The sequence below is a fragment of the Colobus angolensis genome, unplaced genomic scaffold (assembly GCF_000951035.1).
Source record: "Colobus angolensis palliatus isolate OR3802 unplaced genomic scaffold, Cang.pa_1.0 Scaffold12, whole genome shotgun sequence".
Lineage (NCBI taxonomy): Eukaryota > Metazoa > Chordata > Mammalia > Primates > Cercopithecidae > Colobus > Colobus angolensis.
In genome coordinates this window covers 13,129,581-13,150,959 of record NW_012113141.1, presented here as the reverse complement: position 1 = coordinate 13,150,959, position 21,379 = coordinate 13,129,581, and the positions used below count along the sequence as shown (strand labels likewise).

Here is a 21,379-nt window from a genome sequence, read left to right as displayed (position 1 = left end):
GAAGCACCCAGGAAAATTCCCAGCATCATCTGGCACCTGGCGTGGTCTCCCGCTTCAGGCCTCCGGCTGGAGGTTGTGGGGTGTCCAGGCTGCTGAGGAGGAGGAAGAGTAAGGAGCTCTGGGGAGCCCAGGGACCTGGGGTCCATTGCAGTCTCCTCTCTGTCAGTGCCTCACTGTTACCCTGGAAAACTGGCTTCACCTCTCTGACTTCAGCCGAATCTTCCATGCTCTGCAGAAAACCTGCCCTGTCCCTCCCAGTCTATTAGGAGCAAGGATGAGGTCACTCACTCACTGACTCACTCCATCTGTCCCTCATATGCTCAGTTACCTTCTTTTCAGGCTCTAATAAATCAGCAACCTGAGAATGAAAAGAGATGAATGGGGCCTGCAGCCTGGCCCCTTTCAAGGTGGTCAGGATGGAGTCCCCTTTCTTTTTGGGGTCTGTTCTCTCACTGCCCCTCCTGTAGACCCTGCTGAACCCTGCAGGGATGGATCTGGCCAAAGAAGATAACAAACATGAGGATCTTTGCAGGTCACCTGTGCTGACTGTGCTGTGAAACACCTCCCAGTGGGGGATGGGGAGTCACTCTTCTTCCCAGCCTGGGCCTTGGTCAGGCCTGTGGCTGCTGGCTGGTCCTCTCTGCCTGTGATCCTCAAGCTGGAGAACACCCAGGGGATGGGGCTAAACTCACCCACACACAGAGCCTCCAGCTGCCTGGGTCTCTGCCTCCAAGTCGGAAGGCAAGGTAGACAGCAGCGTTTATAGGTGTGGGGGCTGCCAGGCTTCCTCCCACCCCTGAGAGCCCTACCACAAAACCTGTGCTCCAGGCAGGAAATGGGCATGGTGTTTACACAGCACATTTCTCCAAGAGCACTCAGGCTGGAGGATCTCCAAGGACCCTTGAGGGGAGCACAGAACCTGCCAAAGAGGAACTCCAGGTCTGTAAGAAGAGAAATCCGCCCGTGGCTGAGGTCACCCACCCTGTCCCTAGCAAGCTCCTTAGCAATGAAAGCCGAGAGCCCTTACACAGGCACTAATGAAGCCCCATTGAGTTCCTGGTTTAGATTCAGACAATGAAGAAGTCACTGTTCCAGCTGAGCATGGTCAGGTTGATCCAGGCCAACCTGTCTGCCCTGTGACTTGGCTCAGCCCGAGCCCCAAGCTCCCCTAGCCCATGTCCCTGGAGCTTGTAGCTGGATTGGTGGGCACATGGGCAGAATGACAGGCAAACATGCTTCAAGTTCTGCTTCCCTCTGCTCTGGGGGGTTCAGCTAGAGGAATTAGGGCAGCACCTGGAAAGTCATGGCAGATCTGCAGTTTCTGTCTTTCCGTCTTTGGCAGAACTATCTTTGGGTGATATCTGGCAACCTGCAACGGTGATTATGCTAAGTGTCCCAGTGATATATGAAGTCCTAGTCCTGGTTCAAGCATCTGGATTAGGAGGGAATCTCCAACTGTGGAAGTGGTGACAATGGGAACCAAGACGGGAAAACCTCCCCTGGTTTATTTGGAATTGGTTTGATGAATCTCAAACCTGTGAGGAGTCTGGAGCTCTTCTGGGCAGCAGGAGATCAGCCAATGGACTCCACTCCTGGGAGCAGGAAGCCGGCCAGTGCCAATTTGCAGCATGGACTCTTTCTGCTTCCCCAGTGCTGCCTGCTACAAGGTGAGATGAGTGCTGGGCCAGGTGTGGGATGGGGGAGCCAGGTCAGAGCAGGGCAGGGGCAGATGGGGAACAGCTCCAGCAACTCGGCTGTTGGGGGGCAAGGCTGTTTTGCAGGTGATGAGCAGGAACAGAGGCCAACTCGGATGTGCAGGGCCTTGTGGTTGGCAGGGCAGGGCGTGGCTTTAGGGAAAAGGCACACCTGAGTTTTGACCCAGAACTGTCACTTATTACCCATGTGGACTTGGTCAGGTTATGTAACATTTTGAGGCTCAGTTTCCTTTTAGTTTTTATTATCTTGAAACATCAAATTTACAGAACAATTGCAGGCATGGTACAAATATTTTTTCCTGAACTTATGAGAGTAGGTTGTCAACATGAAACCCCAACACCCCCATACTTTAATGTGTTTCTCACGCAAAGACATTTTCACATTATAACCATAATCAAGAAATTAACACTGATACAATAACTCCACATAGCCTTCAGGCCCTATGCAAAATGTACCCAATGCCCCAATAGTGTCCTTTATAGCAAACGATCCATTTACGAGCCATGTACCGTATTCCTTTGTCATGCTTCTCCAGTGTCCTGAAACCCACAAAGTCCCTCTGTCTTCCCTTCACCTTCATGACCTGAACACAGTGTGAAGATCACAGGAGACTGACTGTGTAGAATGCCCCCACTTTGTTTTTTGTTTTGTTTTTTTTTTGCTTTGTTGCTGTTGTTCTTTTTTTCGATGTATTGGCTCACAATTAGATTCAGGTTCTGTAACTTTGGCAGAAATACCATAGACACCCGCTGCATTCCTCCCATTCTATCGGGCAGCATGGGACTTTAGTTTGCCCCAAGACTGATGATGTTTGTGTTGATCATTGAATTAAGGTGGTGGCTTTGCCACCATAAATACGTTCTTTTTCTAGTTTCAATCAGTGACTATGTTGTGAGGACACACTTTGGGACTATTGTAAAGATCCCATTCCTCATCACACTGTCTCTGTTGCCCATTGATTGCTTTGTAGCAATGTGGACTCATGCATGAGGCCTACCACCAGCCGTCAGGGAGTGCCAAGCACTCACCTGTGGGCTGCAGGGGGCACTACGCGTGTTTGATGTTGAAACAGCTACAGTTTACCAGCACATGGCACCAGTGAATCTAAAGAATGTCGTTAAGAAGATGGTTCTCCTCCCAATACAAATTTGTCACTCTTAGCTCTAAGAATTGCTGTAGTTCCTGCTGAGTTCCGAGTGCCCATGCCAGGCCACTCAGCTGTGTCCATAGCCTCCTCCCCCTGCTTAGGCTCCACTGCCCCCGCCGGTCTGCTCTCCTTCAGTATCTTTCTCACTCTCCTAGGGGCTTCATCCTCCATGTTGGGCTTCCTCCCTCTGCAGGGACATCCTCTTCACACAGCCAGTCCTTGGGCGCCCATGCCAAGCCACCTCAGAGTCCACAGTCTCATTGCACTTGGAGTCCCACTCCCTGTGGCAGGACTCCCGCCTCATCCAGTATGACTGAAACCAGGAAGATAATGCTTTCCCACGTGGGCAAGGTAAGACTGAAGGTGATATGGACAGGAGACAGGGAAACACTGGGTAGAAGTGTGGTTCCCAGCAAAGGCCCCACCCTCAAGCCTGAAGACCCATGGTCCTAAATGGGAACAGACATTTCTGTTTTTGTGAGCAAAAAGTTGCCTTTTGGCCCCCCACACTTCCTGTCCTGCACTCATATAAACCCTGAACCCCAGGCACCAGAAGCAGACCAGCAGACCAGCAGACAAGCAGACGTACAGCGAAATGATGTGGCAGAGAGAGAGAGAGGAAAAAAAAGGAGGGACAGCTGAACACTGAGAAGAGTTTGACTGGGGCGATTGGAGAAGAGTCCAGCTACCGGGAGGCCCAACTCCAGGGAAAGATCACCTTCTACTCCATTCCTCCTTCCAGTTCCCTATCCATCTCCCTGAGAGCCGCCTTCACCACTCAATAAAACCTTGCACTCATCTTCTGAGCCCGTGTGTGATCTGATTCTTCTGGGATGCTGGGGGTGAGAGCTCAGGTTACAGAAAGCTGTCACACTGGCCCCCTGCCTTTGTGATACAGCAGAGGGTCCACTGAGCTGATTAACACTCAAGATGTCTGTGGACGGGAAAGCTGAAAGAGCTTGTAACACGGGGATTGCAGGCACCCACCCCTAGATACTACCACAGGGCCGAAGCCCAAAGCACTCACCCTGGCCTCTGTAACCTGCCCATCTGCATGCTCCCCTGGGGGTTTGAGCAGTAGGGTGACTGAATAGGCAAGCCACACCCCTATTGCGTGTCCTGCAAGAGGGATAAGGGAGCTCTTCCATTTCAGCTGGAGCCCTGTCTGGGATATTCATTGGGAGGGTGAGTACAGATGTGAAACTGTCAGATCTGTATCTTTTCCAGGGCCCTGCCACCTCTCTCTTTCCTGCTCTGTTTCCCTTCACAGGGGTCTGGCTGCCACATTGGACTGGAATAAAACCCTCAGACAACCAAAGGCATTTTTGCTGGAAGGCCCCAAGACTGAACTCCGTTGGCCGAGACCCACAGACTTCACTTGGTGTCTTTATTTCTTTCACAGTTTGAAATGGCTCATATTTCTTCCTTTATAATGTTAAGAGTTTTGCTACAGGCTGTGGCTATACTATTAAACAGAATGAGTGTTTGGCTTAGCCATCAAAGGTGCAAATCAGAACAATGTGGTTTTTGTTTTTTCTCGAATGTGCCGATGCCCACATCCACCCTGACAGCCGCAGTTGCTCGTGGTACACTGCCCCCCTTCTCATACTCGTTCCCCTCCTGGCTCGGGCACATAGGAATGTCCACAGCATGCAAAAGCCATGCCCAGCGGCCACAAGGGGTGGGAGAAACAGTGGCTCCTGCCAGGGGCCCTGCTGGAAAGGCCAGCCAGCACTTCTTGGCTGCCACGCCAATGGAACTTTCCCTCCTCTGGCCAAGGAGTTCAGCCTGGTTCGATCCTCGGGAAAGATACAATGATTAAAGGAAAAAATTTGTGCTGAGCAAGGGGTTCTTCCCTGTTAAATACAGTAGGAAATTCTTCTTCGAAGGTTTAGCTTGCTTAAATTTCCTTGTTCTTTGCTCCCTGCTTTCAAGGCCAGACTTCTTTACTCTCTGTGTTCCCCCGGCCCTGGTAAACAACTTTCCCACCAGTCCTTATCTATAGAGTGCACATTTAACATCTGCTACCCACTCTGTGAATTATCCCTCCCATCGCAAAGGCTTCTCCTGCTGAAACTGATCTGCCTGCCTACCCACCAGGGTAACCGCATTCCTGCACTTTTCAAGTTAGCCAACCGGGTTCAGCTTAGATTGTGCAGTCCAACTCCAGCCAGTGGAGGCAGGGTACAGTTACAGGGACAAGCTGCATTAAGAGATAATAAAAACCCCTTCTTTCCTTTGTTCTGGGTGCTCTCACCATTGCTCCACATGCGAGACACACCCTCCTGCAGAAGCAAATTTGCCTTGCTGAGAAAATTTGTGTTCGAGTGCTATTTCTTTAGCGGCATTGAAAATTTGTTTCTAACATTCCCCCAGTACCTTCCCCTCTCTCCCCTTACACTGTTTTGGGGTTTTGGTTTTTTTCTTTTCCTTTTCTAAGTGAGAGGGTTCCCCCTCCCAGCACTCTGCTGCTGAAAGGGAATATAACAGATGAGCAGGCCCTGCTGGATGATACCAGCACACTTGGCAGAGCTCATTTGAAACAATCTAAACAGATACGTGCAGCCTCTTGAAATACTTTTTAGTCCCAAACTTGATTCCAAACTTCAGGCTGAAGCCTTAGAAAGGAAAACCAGATCTGAGGGACCCAAAGCCAGGCATCAGGCACAATGTAAATGGGCAGGACCAATTCCTGCACACTAAATCCCCACCCATGGAAGGAGGCCATGCTTCACGGCATAAATGAGTCCCAGGGAACTCAAAGGTTGTTGACAGCAGGGGAAGATGGAGGCATAGGTGAGGGCGAATAATTCCTATTATCTAGGCCTTTTCTGCTTCACGGGTGCATGCCGCATTGGTAATCATGAGTGGCACCTGCCAAGGTCACCAGGGCTCAGGAATAAAAAGATGGAAGAGAAAGGAAGGACACTCACTTTCTCTATCCATCACACCCTGAGTTTTCACTGAAAGAAAGAAGGGAATGAGGGATGCCTCTATTCTCTGTCTTTCAGAATAGGCATCCATCTCTCTTCACCATCCCCAGCTTATACCCCTCTGGAGTGTATCCAGAATCAATGGGACTGCTTTGACTCTCTTAATCTGGAAGAAAAATGCCTCATAGCCCTCTATACAAAGGTTTGGCCAAATTATGAAGGACTGGGTGGGCCTCAGGAAGGAACCATACATTTCAATACTATCCAGCAGTCAGACTTTTTCTGTACACATGAGGATAGATGGTCTGAGGTCCCACATGTGTAGGCTTTCTATACCTTGCAAAGCAATCTAGACCTTTGCTGACAATGTAGGATTGATCCAGCCCTCCTGTTTGCCATCTCAGGGAAGACTGCAAGGGGCAAGCCTAGGAAACTAAAGATATGAATCCCAGAGGCACCCCAAGCAGTGAAGCCACCCACCACTCCCAGCTCTTCCCCTCTGGGTTCACCTCGACCTTCCTATTCAGCTTCAGCCTCTCACTTGACCCCTCCTAAAATTCCTCACCCTACACAAGCCCCAACCTCACTCTTGCCCATTAAACCAATGCCTGGTGAATTTGGGCCCAGTAAGGTCCAGGTCCCCTCCTCCCTACAGGACTTAAAGTGAATTAAGGGGGATTTTGGGAAGTTTTAAGATGACCCCAACAGATATATAGAGACCTTCCAGAATTTCACCCAAATATTTGATCTCTCCTGGAGAGACGTTATGGTGCTTTTGAACCAGACCTTGACAGGCACTAAGAAGCAGCCTGCTCTGCAAGCAGCAGAGAGATTTGGGGATGAGCTTAGTATCCCATACAGTGTCAGGGAAGGGGGCAAACATTATCCAACTGGAAGAGAAGCAGTATCAATAGATTACCGTAAATGGGATCCCAATGACAAAATGGAAGACTGGAAGAGGAGACACTTTCAGAGGTCCATAATGGTGGGCTTATGTACGACCAGGACCAAGTCTCTCAATTATATTAAATTATCCATGATTGACAAGGGATTAGATGAAAATCCCACTGCCTTCCTGGAAAGGCCAAGGGAGGCCTTATAGTAAAGCAGACCTCTCTATCCCCTGATTCATTTGAGGGACAACTAATCCGAAAGGATAAATTTATTACTCAGGCAGCCCCTGATATCAGAAGGAAGCTACAAAGAAGGAAGCTATAAAGAAGCTACAAAGCTAGAGATAGGTAGGCACAAGCGAGAGAGGAAATACAGGAAAGAAACAGAGACTTTAATGACCAACAGACAAGCCCACAAACCCCAGAACTCCCAGGGTGCACTTGTTGATTGCTACAGATGTGACAAACCAGGGCATTTTAAGAAGAATTGCTCAGGCAGCATGAAGAAGCCACCTCAACCCTGTCCAATCTGCAATGGGGACCATTGGAGGGTGGACTGTTTCTGGCATGCTAGTCACCAGGTCTGGAGCTAGTCTTCCAAATGGTCCAGCAACAGGACTGACAGGTCCCAGGGCTCCTCTCCTGACTCCCGTGGTCCAGACCACCATTACCATCCAGGTGCCCCGGGTAATCATGGAAATTGAAGGGAGGAAAGTGGACCTCCTTTTGGACACTGGGGCTGGTCTCTCAGTTCTCTTGAATCCAGGCCCCCTCTCCTCTCTTAGAGTGACTGTGAAGGACATCTCAGGAAGGTCTTTAACCCAATATTTTTTTCCCACCCCTTAGCTGTAGCTGGGGTTGTTCACTAAAGCTTTTCTAATTATGCCTGAAAGCCCAACTTCTCTGTTGGGTAGGTATATTCTGGCCCACATGGGGACCATCATGCTGATGGCCCCTAGGGAAACTCTTTGTCTAATCCTAGTAGAGGCCAATATTAAACCAGAAGTTTGGGCAACTCAAGAGACGATTGGCAGAGCCACAACTACCATACCAGTCTGGTTCCATCTTAACGATCCCACCTCCTTTCCTAACCAGAAACATTATCCCCTGAAACTAGAGATTAGGAAAGGACTAGAAGTCATTATTGATAACTTGAAGATGGAGGGCCCACTCAAACCCTGCAATAGCTCTTGTAATACCTCAATATTGGGGGTACTAAAACCCAAATAGAAATAGAGACTAGTTCAGGGCCACCTCCTTGGTAATGAGGCTGTGGTTCCAATACACCCAACAGTTCCCAATCCATATACCCTGTTAGCTCAAATACCTGAGGAAACTAAATGTTTCCTGGACCTAAAGGATGCCTTCTTCTGCATACAATTACACCCCAACTCCCAGTATTTGTTTGCATTGAGGATCCAATGCAAACAAATTTGTTTGAGGATCCCTCTAACCAAACCACCCTGTTAACCTGTACAGTGTTACCTCAGGGATTCCAAGACAGCCCCCACTTGTTTGGGCAGGCATTATGGAGAAATCTCTCCAAGTTCCTTTATCCTCAGGTCAAAGTTTTGCAATACATGGATGACCTTCTTTTCTGCATTCCAAGTGAGGAAATCTCTCAGGAGGGAAGTAAGGCTCCTCTTAATTTCCTGGCTAACAGAGGATATAATGTTTCAAAATGTGAAGTTCAGCTCTGTCAGACTTCAGTGAAGTACCCAAGCCTGGTCTTGTCAGAGGGGACCAGGGCATTGGGCAAAGAAAGGATTAAATCTATCTCCTCCTTTCTCCTCCCCTAACACTCAAGCAACTGAGGGGATTCTTACACATTACAGGATTCTGCAGACTATGGATATCTGGGTACAGTGAAATAGCACATCCCTTCTATCACCTAATAAAGGAGACTCAAGCAGCTGATACTCACTGCCTAATTTGGGAACTGGAGGCTAAAGAGGCCTTTGACCAACTAAAACAAGCCTTGCTTAAGGCACCAGCCCTTAGTCCCCCCCCATAGGAAAAATGTTTAATCTTTATATATCAGAAAGAAAGAGAATGGCACTGGGAGTCCTAACACAGGCCCAGGGTCCAGCCCAGCAGCCTGTGGGCTAACTGAGTAAAGAGCTAGATTTGGTAGCCAAAGGATGACTGGCCTGTCTCTGGTCAATTGCAGCAGTAGCCTTGCTGGTACCAGAGGCTACTAAGTTAACAACAGGTAATAACTTATCATTTATACCCCACATAATGTGGCAGAAATACTTTTAAGGGGAATCTCTGGCTAACAGGCAACCACCTCCTCAGGTATCAAGCTCTGTTATTAGAAGGATCTTCAGTCCAATTAAGAACCTGTCCCTCCCTAAATCCAGCCACCTTCCTCCCAGAGGAAGCTGGGGAACTTAACATGACTGTGAATAAATAGTAGTACAAACTTATGCGGCCAGAGGAGACCTCAAGAAAACCCCCTTAAAAATCCAGACTGGTTTATTTTTATGGACAGATGTCCTTTTGTTGAAAAAGGAAATCATAAAGCAGGGTATGCAATAGTTACTCTGAACTATATTGTTGAGAGCACACCTCTCTCCTCTGGCACAAATGCTCAACTGGTCAAACTAATCACCCTCATGAGAGCACTCGAATTAAGCAAAGGAAAAACAGTTAACATTTATACTGATTCTAAGTATCCTTTCCTAGTTCTCCTTACCCATGCCACTATCTGGAAAGAGAGGAACTTCCTCACAGCTAATGGGTATCATTAAATGCCATGAGGAAATTAACAGACTATTTTGCTCAGTTTCCCTCCCACGGGAAGTGGCAGTAATACATTTTAAAGGCCACCAAAGAGGGACGGATGAAATAGCTGAGAGAAACAGGCTGGCAGACTGAGCAGCTAAATCAGCAGCAAGGGGGCCCCAGGTCTCTGACCCACTTGAAGCCCCACTGATCTGGGATGGCCCCATCAGAGAAATAAAATCTCAATACTCTCCTGTGGAAATAGAATGGGCCACCTCTTGGGATGGTATGTTTTATCTACCAGCTGGCAACCAATGAAAAGTTCTTAAAAGCCTTCTCCAGGCCTTCCACCTAGGTAAAGATAAAACCTATCAACTGGCTCAAGTTGTTCTCAGATAAAAACCTGATGCACGACCTGCCTTAGAAACAATCCCCTTAATTAACAGCATCTTCTCCAAGGCTACCTGGGGGAAGACTGGCAAATGGATTTCACCCATATGCCAAAGGCAAGGGGCATCCTGTACCTCCTAGTATGGATAGATACCTTCACTAACTGAGTAGAAGCATTTCCACGTCAGACAGAGAAAACCTCTGAGGTGATAATAGTACTAATCAATGAGATAATTCCTCACTTTGGACTCCCTAAGTACCTCCAGAGCAATACTGGCCCCTCATTCAAGGCAGCTGTCACCCAGGGGGGTCTCAAAGGCACTAGGCATACAATACAGTTCCCGAGGAGACCACAATCCTCAGGAAAGGTGGAAAAGACAAATTATATTATCAAAAGCACCTGAAGAAACTGTCTCAGGAGACTCATCTCCCCTGGGCTACTCTTCTTTCCATAGGCCTGCTATGTATCAGAAACACTTTTTCAAGGCTGGGTTTGAGTCCCTTTGAGACTATGTATGGATGGTCTTTTCTCATGAATGATTTCTTGCTAGACCAAGAAACCTCTGATTTAATTAAGCACAAACCTCTTTGGTGCATTTCCAACAGAAACTGAAACAACTGTTGAAAGCCCAGTCCCATGAACCAGGTCAACCTCTATTCAACCCAGGGGACCTAGTACTGGTAAAGGTACTTCTTTACCTTTCTCCCTCAATATGCCCTGGTTGGGAGGGACCTTGCACTGTACTTCTTTCCACTCCTACAGCAGTGAAGGTCAAGGTCACCAGAATAGACTCTTGGATTCAGTATACTAGGAAAGGCCTGGGAAGCCAACAGAGTCACCTCTTTCAACCTAGAAGAGCACCCAAAATACCATTGTGAAGAGATCAGGAAATTCAAGCTAAAAATCACAAAAGATAAGTGTTAATTAACATTCCATCTATGTTCTCTTTATAGTCTTGCCTATGCTTGCTGTTCCTACCTTTGTTCTCTTCTATACCATGGGGTACAATAGTGTTTTCAGGGTAATTAGTACATTTTACTTCTTATTTCTGTGTCTTTGGCACTGGATTCTTTCCTTGTATAATACACACTTTTAACCCATGCCTATTTAACCTTATAAAACTTTTTTTTCCTCTCTCACTTAGAGGTCATCAAACTCAGGATGTTCAGGCAATCAGAGCCTCAGATGATGGCTCCCCTTTGCCAGGGACCCTTAGATAGACCTCTGGGAGGAATCTGACTGACATTTTCCCCAAAACAACTCCCCCTGTCAGCAGGAAGTGGCTAAGACTGCTCATCGTCCATATCCTAATAGCAGTCAGATGTGCCTCTTCAGAGTGGAGAAATGATAGTGATGGGAGACAGTGAAACACTGGGTAGAAAAAGGGTGGTTCCCCAACAAAGGCCCCACCCTCAAGCCTGAAGACCCGTGGCCCTAAATGGGAAAAGATATTTCTGTTTTATGACCAAAAAGTTGCCTTTTGGCCTGCCACAACCCCTATCCTGCAACCACATAAACCCTGAACCCCAGGCTCCAGAAGCAGACCAGCAGACCAGCAGACCAGCAGGCAAGCAAATGGACAGTGGAACGATGTGGCAGAGAGAGACAGAGAGAAGAGGAGGAACATCTGAACACTGAGGGGAGTTTGCACAGAGGTGATCAGGGAAGATACTAGTTACTGGGTGGCCCGCCTCCAAGGGAAGATCACCTTCCCACTCCATTCCCCTTTCCAGCCCCCAATCCATTTCACTGAGAGCCACCTCCACCACTCAATAAAATCTTACACTCATCCTTCAAGCCCACATGTGATCTGATTCTTCCAGGATGCTGGGTGAAAGCTTGGGATACAGAAAGCTGTCACACTGGCCCTCTGCCCTTATGATAAGGCAGAGGGTCCATTGAGCTGATTAACACTTAAGCCACCTGTGTATGCAAAGCTGAAAGAGCTTTGTAACACAAGGGTTACAGGCACCCATCCCTGGACACTACCGTGGGGCCGGACCACAAAGCACTCACCCCAGCCTCTGCACCTGCCCATCTGCATGCTCCCCCTAGGAGTTTGAGCAGTGGGGCAACCAAACAGGTGAGCCACACCCCTGCCATGCATCCTGTGAGGGGGATCAGGGGACTCTCCTGTTTCAAAGGGGTACAGAGTGGAGGCCATGCACATGCCCTAAGGACAGTGCATGGGCTTCTCTGCATATTTGAGGCCTCTCTCTTAGTGCTGAGGGGACCCTTCCCCTGACGCCTTTTCCAGCTGCCCTGGGTGCTAGCAGTAGGAGGAGGCTGTTTGTGACTGCTGGTCCTTTCTGTCACTTTGGATCATCACAGCACTCTATGAGCTGTACAGAGAGTAAATCCCCATTCCATACTTCAGTCAACTGAGGCTGACAGGGATTAGATGGATTGCCAAAATTGTCTAGAAATCCTTTTTCCAGCTCAGTCCTCTGCTAGAACCTTCCCAGAGTCAGAGGAACATGCTTATTCTACCTGTACCTGAAGACAAGGGAATGCACAAATTAATTTACTAATCATGGATATATTTCAAGATCACTTATAATGTCAGAATCTAAGGGACAGCTCAGTCACATGAAGGGGATGGAAGTTGAGGCTTTTCTTTCCTGAGGCTGCCAGTAAACTAAGCAAATATGTGTGTATGCATTATATACATATGTACACACACATATGTTGTGTGCTGTATATTTACACACATATATATTACATTGATGCCTCTCTAATAATGCCATTTTATTCATAAAAAGAATAACACAATAAATATGTTTCTGTTGCCTAGAAATAGCATCCAATTTGCCTTAAAAATCACGTTACTTGTTTTTATTTTCATTTTTGCCAATGCAGCCCGGTCACCCTTCTTTCTGCCCTGAACATTTTGAACTTTCCAAACCCTAGAGAAACACATCATGTTTTACTGAGGTTTTGAGGAGAGGGAAAGAGGTTTTCCCATTCTGCACCTTGGAGGAATTGAAACTGGCAAGTAGCAGCAACTGTCTTCAAAGAAATAGGCTAAGGAACACACACGTGCAGACACACAAACACACATTCTCTTACTTTGCACCAATAAGATCATACTACATATACTCTTCTACAATTAGTGTTTTCTTTTATATACCCCAGCCATCTTTTCAGATTGACACATAGGGATATAATCGTAACTATAGTCTTTTCAGTCTTTTCTTGGAGTTTGTTTGTTTTTACTTCTGGTAATGTATTCTTTACTCTCTTTTTAATTTAAAAAATGTTATTTTTGACACAATTATTTTGCATATGTATGGGCACAGTGGACTATTTTGATACATGTATGTAATGCGCAATGATGAAATCAAGGTAAGCAGCATATCCATCACCTCAAAAACTTATCATTGTTTTGTGTTGATAACATTCAAAATCCTCTCAAGTATACAATACTTTTTTGGTTGGCTATGGTCACCCTACAGTGCTAAAGAAGGCTACAACTCATTTCTCCTATCTAGCTGTAATTTTATACCCATTGCCCCACCTTTCCCATTTCTCATTCCCCTTAATCTTCCCAGCCTCTAATACTTTCTGTTCTACTGTTTGCTTACTGTTCTATGTTTACTTCTACGATATTAGCTAAGTTTTCTTAGCATCCACAAATGAGTGAGAACATGCTGTGTTTAATTTTCTTTTCCTGGCTGTATTTCACTTAACATAATGGTTCATCCATGTTGCCATGAATGGCAGAATTTTATTCTTTCCTATGGATGAACTGTATTCCATTGCGTTTAGTTACTACATTTTTAAAAAATCCATTCATTCACTGATAGACACTTAGGTTGATTCCATATCTTGGCTATTATGAATAGCTCTGCAATAAACACAGGAAGGTAGATACCTCTTTAACATACTGGATTCCTTTTCTTTGAATACCCAGTAGTGGGATTGCTAGATCATATGATAGTTCTAGTTTTAGGTTTTCGAGAAAGCTTCATTTTGTTCTCCACAATGGCTGTAGTACTTTCCATTTCCACCAAAATGTGTAAGAGTTCCCTTTTCTCTGTACCCGCACCAGTATTTATTCTTTTTTGTCTTATTGATAAAAGGCAGTCTAGCTGGGGTGAGATAATTTGTTTTTGTTTATAAACAGTTGTTTATAAAGGTCTTTAATGATCCTTTGTCTTTCTGTGATATCAGTTATATAATGTCTCCTTTCTTGTTTCTGATTTTTATATAGGTCTTCTCTTTTTTTCTTACTTTTCTAGCTAGTGGTTTGTCAATTATGTTTATTTGTTCAAAAACCCAACTTTTCAGCTGGGCATGGTGGCTCATACATGTAATTCCAGCACTGAGGCTGAAACGGAAGGGTCACTTGAGGCCAGGAGTTTGAAACGAGCCTGGGAAATACAGCAAAAACTCATCTTTGAAAAGCTGAAAAAAAAAAATCTTAGCCTAGTGTGATGACACATGCCTGTAGTCCCAGCTACTCAGAATTACTGAGTCAAGAGGATCACTTGAACACAGGAGTCGAAGGCTGCAGTTAGCCATGATCATGCTGAGAGGTGACAATGTGTTAGCAGCCCTCGCTCGCTCTCGCCACCTCCTCAGCCTCGGCGTCTGCCCTAACCGCGCTCCAGGAGCCTTTCAGCCCACCGCTGCGCTGTGGGGGCCCCTCTCTGGGGCTGGTCAAGGCCAGAGCTGGCTTCCTCTGTTCGTGTGGAGGTGTGGAGGGAGAGGCACAGGCGGGAGCCCGGGCTGCGCGCCGCGCGTGCGGGCAGGCGCAGGTTCCGGGTGGGCATGGGCTGGGCTTGATGGAGGGACGAGCTCCCTCTGGGCTGCCAGTGTGCCCGGGCTAGGTGCCACAAAGTCCTGGGAAGAGTGCCAGTGAGAGGTGAAGCTGGCTGGGCTTCTGGGATGGGTAGGGGCTCCTAGAACTTCTCTGTCTAGCTAAAGGTTTGTAAACGCACTAGTCAGCACTCTTGTGTCTAGCTAAAAGTTTGTAAATGCACCAGTCAGCACTCTGTGTCTAGCTAAAGGTTTGTAAATGCACCAATCACCCTGTGTCTAGCTAATCCGGAGACTTGGAGAACTTTTGTGTCTAACTAAAGGATTATAAACTCACCAGTCAGCACTCTGCCAAAACAGACCAGTCAGCTGTCTGTAAAACGGACAAATCAGCTCTCTGTAAAATGGACCAATCAGCAGGATGTGGGTGGGGCCAGATAAGGGAATACAAGCAGGCTGCGGGAGCCAGCAGCGGCAATTCAGGCCCCCTTCCACACTGTGGAAGGTGTGTTCTTTAGCTCTTCACAATAAATCTTGTTGCTGCTCACTCTTTGGGTCCGTGCGGCCTTTATGAGCTGTAACACTCACTGCAAAGGTCTGCAGCCTCACTCCTGAGGCCAGCGAGACTGCGAACCCACCTGAAGGAACCAACAACTCCAGACACTGCCTTTAAGAGCTGTAACACTCACCTCGGAGGTCTGCAGCTTCACTCCTGAAGTCAGTGAGACCACGAACCCACCAGAAGGAAGGAACTCTGGGCACATCTGAACATCTGAAGGAACAAACTCTGGACACACCATCTTTAAAAGCTGTAACACTCACCGTGAGGGTTCATGGCTTCGTTCTTGAAGTCAGCGAGACCAAGAACCCACCAATTCCGGACACAATGCCACTGCACTCCATCCTGGGTGACAGAGCAAAATCTTGTCTCAAACAAACAAACAAAAAATTCCCCAACTTTTCATTTTGTTGGCATTTTGTGCTGCTTTTTTAGTCTACTTTTTGCTTATTTCCACACATTTTTTTTTTTTTTGAGACAGAGTCTCACTCTGTTGCCCAGACTAGAGTACAATGGTGCGATCTTGGCTCACAGTAACCTCTGCTTACCGTGTTCAAGCAATTCTCCTGCCTCAGCCTCCCAAGTAGCTGGGATTACAGGCGTCCACCACCATGTCCAGCTAATTTTTTTGTATTTTTAGTAGCTGTGGGGTTTCAACATGGTCAGACTGGTCTCAAACTCCTGACGTCAGGTGATCCACTCACCTCTGCCTCCCAAAGTGCTGGGATTACTGGTGTGAGCAACTGCACCCAGCATCTGCTCCATATTAAAAAATTTCTCTCTTTCTACTAATTTGGGGTTTGGCTTTTTTCTTGCTTTTCTAGTTTCTTAAGATGAATTTTAGGTTTTTATCTGAAATCTTTCTACTTTTCTGATGTAGGCATGTAATGTTATAAATTTCCCTGTTACTACTGCTTTTGTTGTCTACTACAGGTTTTGGTACGTTGTGTTTCTATTTTCATTTCTTTCGAGAAATTTTTAAATTTCCTTCCTACTCCATTGTGGTCAGAAAAGGTTCTTGATATCATTTTAATATTTTTATTCATTGATACTTACTTTGTATCCTAAAACAGTGTATCCTAGATAATGTTCCATGTGCTGATAAGAAGAATGGGTATTCTGTAGCTGTCAGATGAAATGTTCTGCAAATGTCTATTAGGTCCATTTGGTCTGCAACACAATTTAAACCAAATTTTTTTGGTTGATGTTCTGTCTAAATGATCTAACAATGCAGACAGTAAACTGTTGAAGTCCCCAACTATTATTGTATTGGAGTCTGTCTCTCCTTTTACATCGAATAATATTTGCTTTTATCTTGGTGTTCTGGCATTGGGTACATATATATTTACAATTGTCATATCCTTTTGATGCAGAGAAGTGTGTGGACATTCAGGTCTTCAGAAAGGAATGATGATTTCTGATATTTTGGAATGGCCCAGAGGTGACAGAAGTGTACACAATCCATTCCTAATGACTTAGGAAAGCAAGGTCTTTGCCTATTCTTGCTTTCTATTGAATCCCAGAAAATTGCACCATTTCTGGCAATAAGTAATTGTTAAATAGATGAATGAGTACATGGATGAGAGCCTAGAAGAGAATTTAGAAAATTGCAATTGGAAGAGGAAGAGAAGACACAGAGAGGCAGAGATGGAGAGGCTGGGGAAAGTCCGATGGCAGAGAGGGCCGGTGAGAGAGGTGGCTAAGAGACAAAGCAGTCAATGGCCTGACCCGGACTCCTCTGCTCCCAGCCCTCAGTCTACAGGGGTCCATACTGGCAGTAGGAGACAAGGTCTTCTCCACCAATGGACGGTCCATCACTTTTGATGCCATTCAGAAGGCATGGCCCAAAGCAGGCGGCCGCATTGCTGTCCCAAGTAGTCCAGAGGAAAACGAGGCCGTTGCAAGCTTCATGAAGAAGTACAACACGTATGCCTATGTGGGCCTGGCTGAGGGTCCAAGCCCTGGAGACTTCCGCTACTCAGACGGGACCCCTGTAAACTACACCAACTGGTACCCAGGGAAGCCCGCGGGTCGGGGAACAGAGCAGTGTGTGGAGATGTACACAGACGGGCGGTAGAATGACAGGAACTGCCTGTACAACCGACTGACAATCTGTGAGTTCTAAGAAGCATTTATGCCACCGGACAGGGAGGATCCTGTATGGCCTTCAGTTTCCATCTCCAGGATCCACTTGGTCTGTGAGATGCTGGAACTCCCTTTCAACAGAATTCACTTGTGCCTATTAGGGCTGAAGGCATCCTTAACCACTTCATTCCCCTGATGGGCCCTGACTATTCCCCAGAATCACTGGCCATCCTTGACACTCCCCTTACAAACCCTTCCAGCACTGCACCCCAGGCAGCCATTCCTAGGCTTGGCCTTCAGCATGAGATGGAGCCCTCCTTATTCCCCATCTGGTCCAGTTCCTTCACTTACAGATGGCAGCAGTGAGGTCTTGGAGTAGAAGGACCCTTTGACGTCACACAGAGTGCCTGCCTCCTGATGCCCTTAGCTCTCCCTCTGCAGCCCACTGCCTGCCAGTGCCATCAGGATGAGCAACTCCTGGCCAAGTATAATGACAGAGAGAGGCAGACTTCAAAGAAGCCCTGACTGTACAGAGGTAAGGCTGCAGTGGAGATTCTCTGGCACTCTGAGGTCTCTGTGGCAGGCCTGGTCAGGTTCTCCAGGCGTTCAGAGGGCCCAGTGGTGCCCCAGTATGGTGGTGTCCAAGCCAACCCTGTGACTGACATGTACAACTCATTCCTTTGAGTCTTTGGGTGCCAACTCAGCCCCCTGACCTGAAGACAGCCGGCCTAGGCCTCTAGGGAAGAGCCCCCCACTGCAGATGTAATCCAAGTAACTTTCTGCTGATGAACGACTCTGCACCCCACTTCAGACTTAAGTAGGCATTCACACCACCCCCTCCCCCCACACCACCGGCTCCACTTTTCCCTTTCATTAATCCATTCACCCAGATAATCATTAAAATTAACATGGGTCAGGTCTTAGGATGTGTCATGGGGTAGGCAAGGTAACTGGTGACTCTTGGGGATTTTTTTCCTTGAGCTTATGTGTTCATCTATAAAATGGGGATGAAATACTTGTTGCTGTCACAATTATTACCATCCCCCCAGCTAGCAAAATTACTACCAGAGCTGTTACTACACACAGAGGCTATTGACCGAGCACATATCATGCACCACACACCTTGACAAGCAATTCTAATATGGCTTGTTACATATTATTCAATCTTCACACAATGTCATGGGACCAGTATTGTTTTCTCCATTTTTTTATAAGGACACTGAAGCTTGGAGGAGTGAAATGTTTTGATTATTATTCTAGAGAGCAAATGGCAGAGGCTGGATCCAAACCCATCTTCCTGGATCTGAAGTTCATGCTCCCAGCCACCCCACCCCTGAGCTGAACAAAGATGATTTAAGTGTATGTAATAAATCGTGAATGTGTTTATATGTGTTTCCTCTGCTCTGGTTCCAAGAAATATCACATTTCTGTATTTTTGTAAATCAAATGAACTCTGGCTCTGAGCCCCCACTTGCCTGAATATTGGAAAATTCAATCTCAAGATGTGCTTTCTTTGTTTGATGGGAGGGGCCACCTGCTCTCCTCCCTGAGATGGTGCAGGGGGATGGGGAGCTACAGACACCATTTGGAAGAACACATGGGCATCATGAATCCACATGGTCCATTTGTGGGTGGGGATACCATGCCTTCTGTCCTCCATGCAGCCACCTGAATGATTTCTGCAGCCCAGCAGAGGTGGTGGCACTCAGGGCTCAGTCCCAGGCCTCAGTGATTCATCCTAATCTCAGGTCCGCATGGAATGGGACCACGCTCCCATACCCCAGGGCTGCGCAGGAATGAGACCATGTCCTTACTTGCTTGAGGAGGCAGCCACATGTGTGTCCCACCTCCCACTTCTCCCCTGTAACACGCTCCCAGAAAGGCTCCCACTTCTCCACCCCAATACCTGTGAACACTCTTCTTCGGCATTTATTGCTTTTCTTGGGTGCAAGGAAGTTCTGAATCTACACTCAGAAAACCAATGAGTATGAGGGGAACAATTTCTCAGTCTTTTATGAAGGAAGCATTTTAATTTGATCACCATTCCGCATGCACTTCGGATGCAGCACACAAATTATTGAGTCCTCCTCCAAATTATTTTAAAAAGAAGGAGAAGGATATACAGATATTCCTTGACTTATGATGGGGTTATATCATGATAAATACATTGCAAGATGAAAATATCATAAGTTGGGAATGCACTTAATTACATGTAACCTACCAAAAATCATAGCTTAACTTAAACTACCTTAAAAATGCCCAGAACACTACATTAGCCTGTAGTTGGGCAAAATCATCTAATATATGGCCTTTTTTATAATAAGGTATTGACTATCTCATGGACTTTTTTGAATACTGTACTGGAAGTGAATGAAGGATTGTATGTGTACTCAAAGTATGGCTTCTACTGAATTCACATCACTTTTAAATCATTGTAAAGTTGATAAATTGTAAGTTAAACCATCAAAAATCCAGGACCATGTGTATTCCCAATTTTATAGATAAATACTTCAAGCCTCTGAAAATTGATATCTTCTTGTTTCTTATTAGGATTATTTTTACTTTCTTTATGCTTTCATTTGCTATTGTTACTATTTTTATAAGATTTTAAATTAATTATTGCTGATTTGTTAAAAAAAAAAACTCTTAATTTCTGTTGATCTTATACCCAACCATCTTTTGGATTCTCATTTTCCCACTAATACTTCTAATATAACTGATTCTGTTATATATATATATATTTTTTTATTATACTTTAAGTTCTAGGGTACATGTGCACAACATACAGGTTTGTTACATTGTTATACATGTACCATGTTGGTTTGCTGCATCCTTCAAATTTCATTTACATTAGATATTTCTCCTAATGCTATCCCTCTACCTGGCCCCCACCCCCAAACCGGACCCAGCGTGTGATGTTCCCCACCCTGTGTCCATGTGTTCTCATTGGTCAACCCCCACCTATGAGTGAGAACATGCGGTGTTTGATTTTCTGTCCTTGTGATAGTTTGCTTAGAATGATGGTTTCCAGCTTTATCCATGTCCCTGCAAAGGAAATGAACTCATTCTTTTTTATGGCTGCATAGTGTTCCATGGGGCATATGTGCCACATTTTCTTAATCCATTCTATCATTGATTGACATTTGGGTTGGTTCCAAGTCTTTGCTATTGTGGATAGTGCCGCAATAAACATATGTGTGCACATGTCTTTGTAGTAGCATGATTTATAATCCTTTGGGTATATACCCAGTAATGGGATTGCTAGGTCAAATGGTATTTCTAGTTCTAGATCCTTGAGGAATCACCACACTGTCTTCCACAATGTTTGAACTAATTTACACTTCCACCAACAGTGTAAAAGCATTCCCGTTTCTCCACATCCTCTCCAACATCTATTGTTTCCTGACTTTTTAATGATCGCCATTCTAACTGGTGTGAGATGGTATCTCATTGTGGTTTTGACTTGCATTTCTCTGATGACCAGTGATAATGAGCATTTTTTCATGTCTGTTGGCTGCATAAATGTCTTCTTTTGAAAAGCATCTGTTCATATCCTTTGCCCACTTTTTGATGGGGTTGTTTGATTTTTTTTTTTCTTGTAAACTTGTTTAAGTTCTTTGCTGATTCTGGATACCAGCCCTTTGTCAGATGGGTAGATTGCAAAAATTTTCTCCCATTCTGTAGGTTGCCTGTTCGCTCTGATGATAGTTTCTTTTGCCATGCAGAAGCTTTTTAGTTTAATTAGATTCCATTTGTCTATTTTGGTTTTTGTTGCCATTGCTTTTGGTGTTTTAGTCATGAAGTCTTTGTCCACGCCTATGTCCTGAATGGTATTGCCTAGGATTTCTTCTGGGGTTGTTATAGTGTAAAGTCTTACATTAAGCCTTTAATCCATCTTGAGTTAATTTTTGTATACGGTGTAAGGAAGGGATCCAGTTTCAGCTTTCTACATATGGCTAGCCAGTTTTCCCAGCACCATTTATTAAATAGGGAATCCTCTCTCCATTGCTTGTTTTTGTCAGGTTTGTCAAAGATCAGACAGTTGTAGATGTGTGGTGTTATTTCTGAGGTTGTTGTTCTGTTCCATTGGTCGATATCTCAGTTTTGTACAAATACCATGCTGTTTTGGTTACTGTAGCCTTGTAGTATAGTTTGAAGTCAGGTAGC

The 21,379-nt window shown here is 45.8% G+C and overlaps 2 protein-coding genes across 2 annotated transcripts in view; one reads left to right on the top strand and one right to left on the bottom strand.

The window, feature by feature from the left end:
• LOC105503043 (pulmonary surfactant-associated protein A-like) overlaps positions 1-226 on the bottom strand; it is a 2,832-nt gene extending 2,606 nt beyond the window's left edge. Inside the window, exons 1-2 of the mRNA XM_011929775.1 lie at positions 200-226; positions 37-118 (exon numbers count right to left, since the gene is read on the bottom strand). Coding sequence (XP_011785165.1) covers positions 37-118; positions 200-226 — 109 coding nt within the window. The remainder of the gene's footprint in view (positions 1-36; positions 119-199) is intronic.
• Positions 227-1,579: 1,353 nt separating this feature from the next.
• LOC105503034 (pulmonary surfactant-associated protein A-like) lies at positions 1,580-17,204 on the top strand. Its single transcript, XM_011929764.1, has 2 exons — positions 1,580-1,667; positions 16,876-17,204. Exons 1-2 carry the CDS (start codon positions 1,580-1,582, stop codon positions 17,202-17,204), a joined length of 417 nt encoding a protein of 138 aa, XP_011785154.1.
• The last annotated feature ends 4,175 nt before the right edge of the window (positions 17,205-21,379 follow it).

What these genes read in the sequence shown, in the direction of transcription:
- LOC105503034 (XM_011929764.1), top strand. Translation starts at nt 1,580, where the DNA reads ATGGACTCCACTCCTGGGAGCAGGAAGCCGGCCAGTGCCAATTTGCAG. An exon ending in CCAGTGCTGCCTGCTACAAG is followed by an intron (nt 1,668 to 16,875) that starts GTGAGATGAGTG and finishes CTCTGCTCCCAG; the next exon opens with CCCTCAGTCTACAGGGGTCC.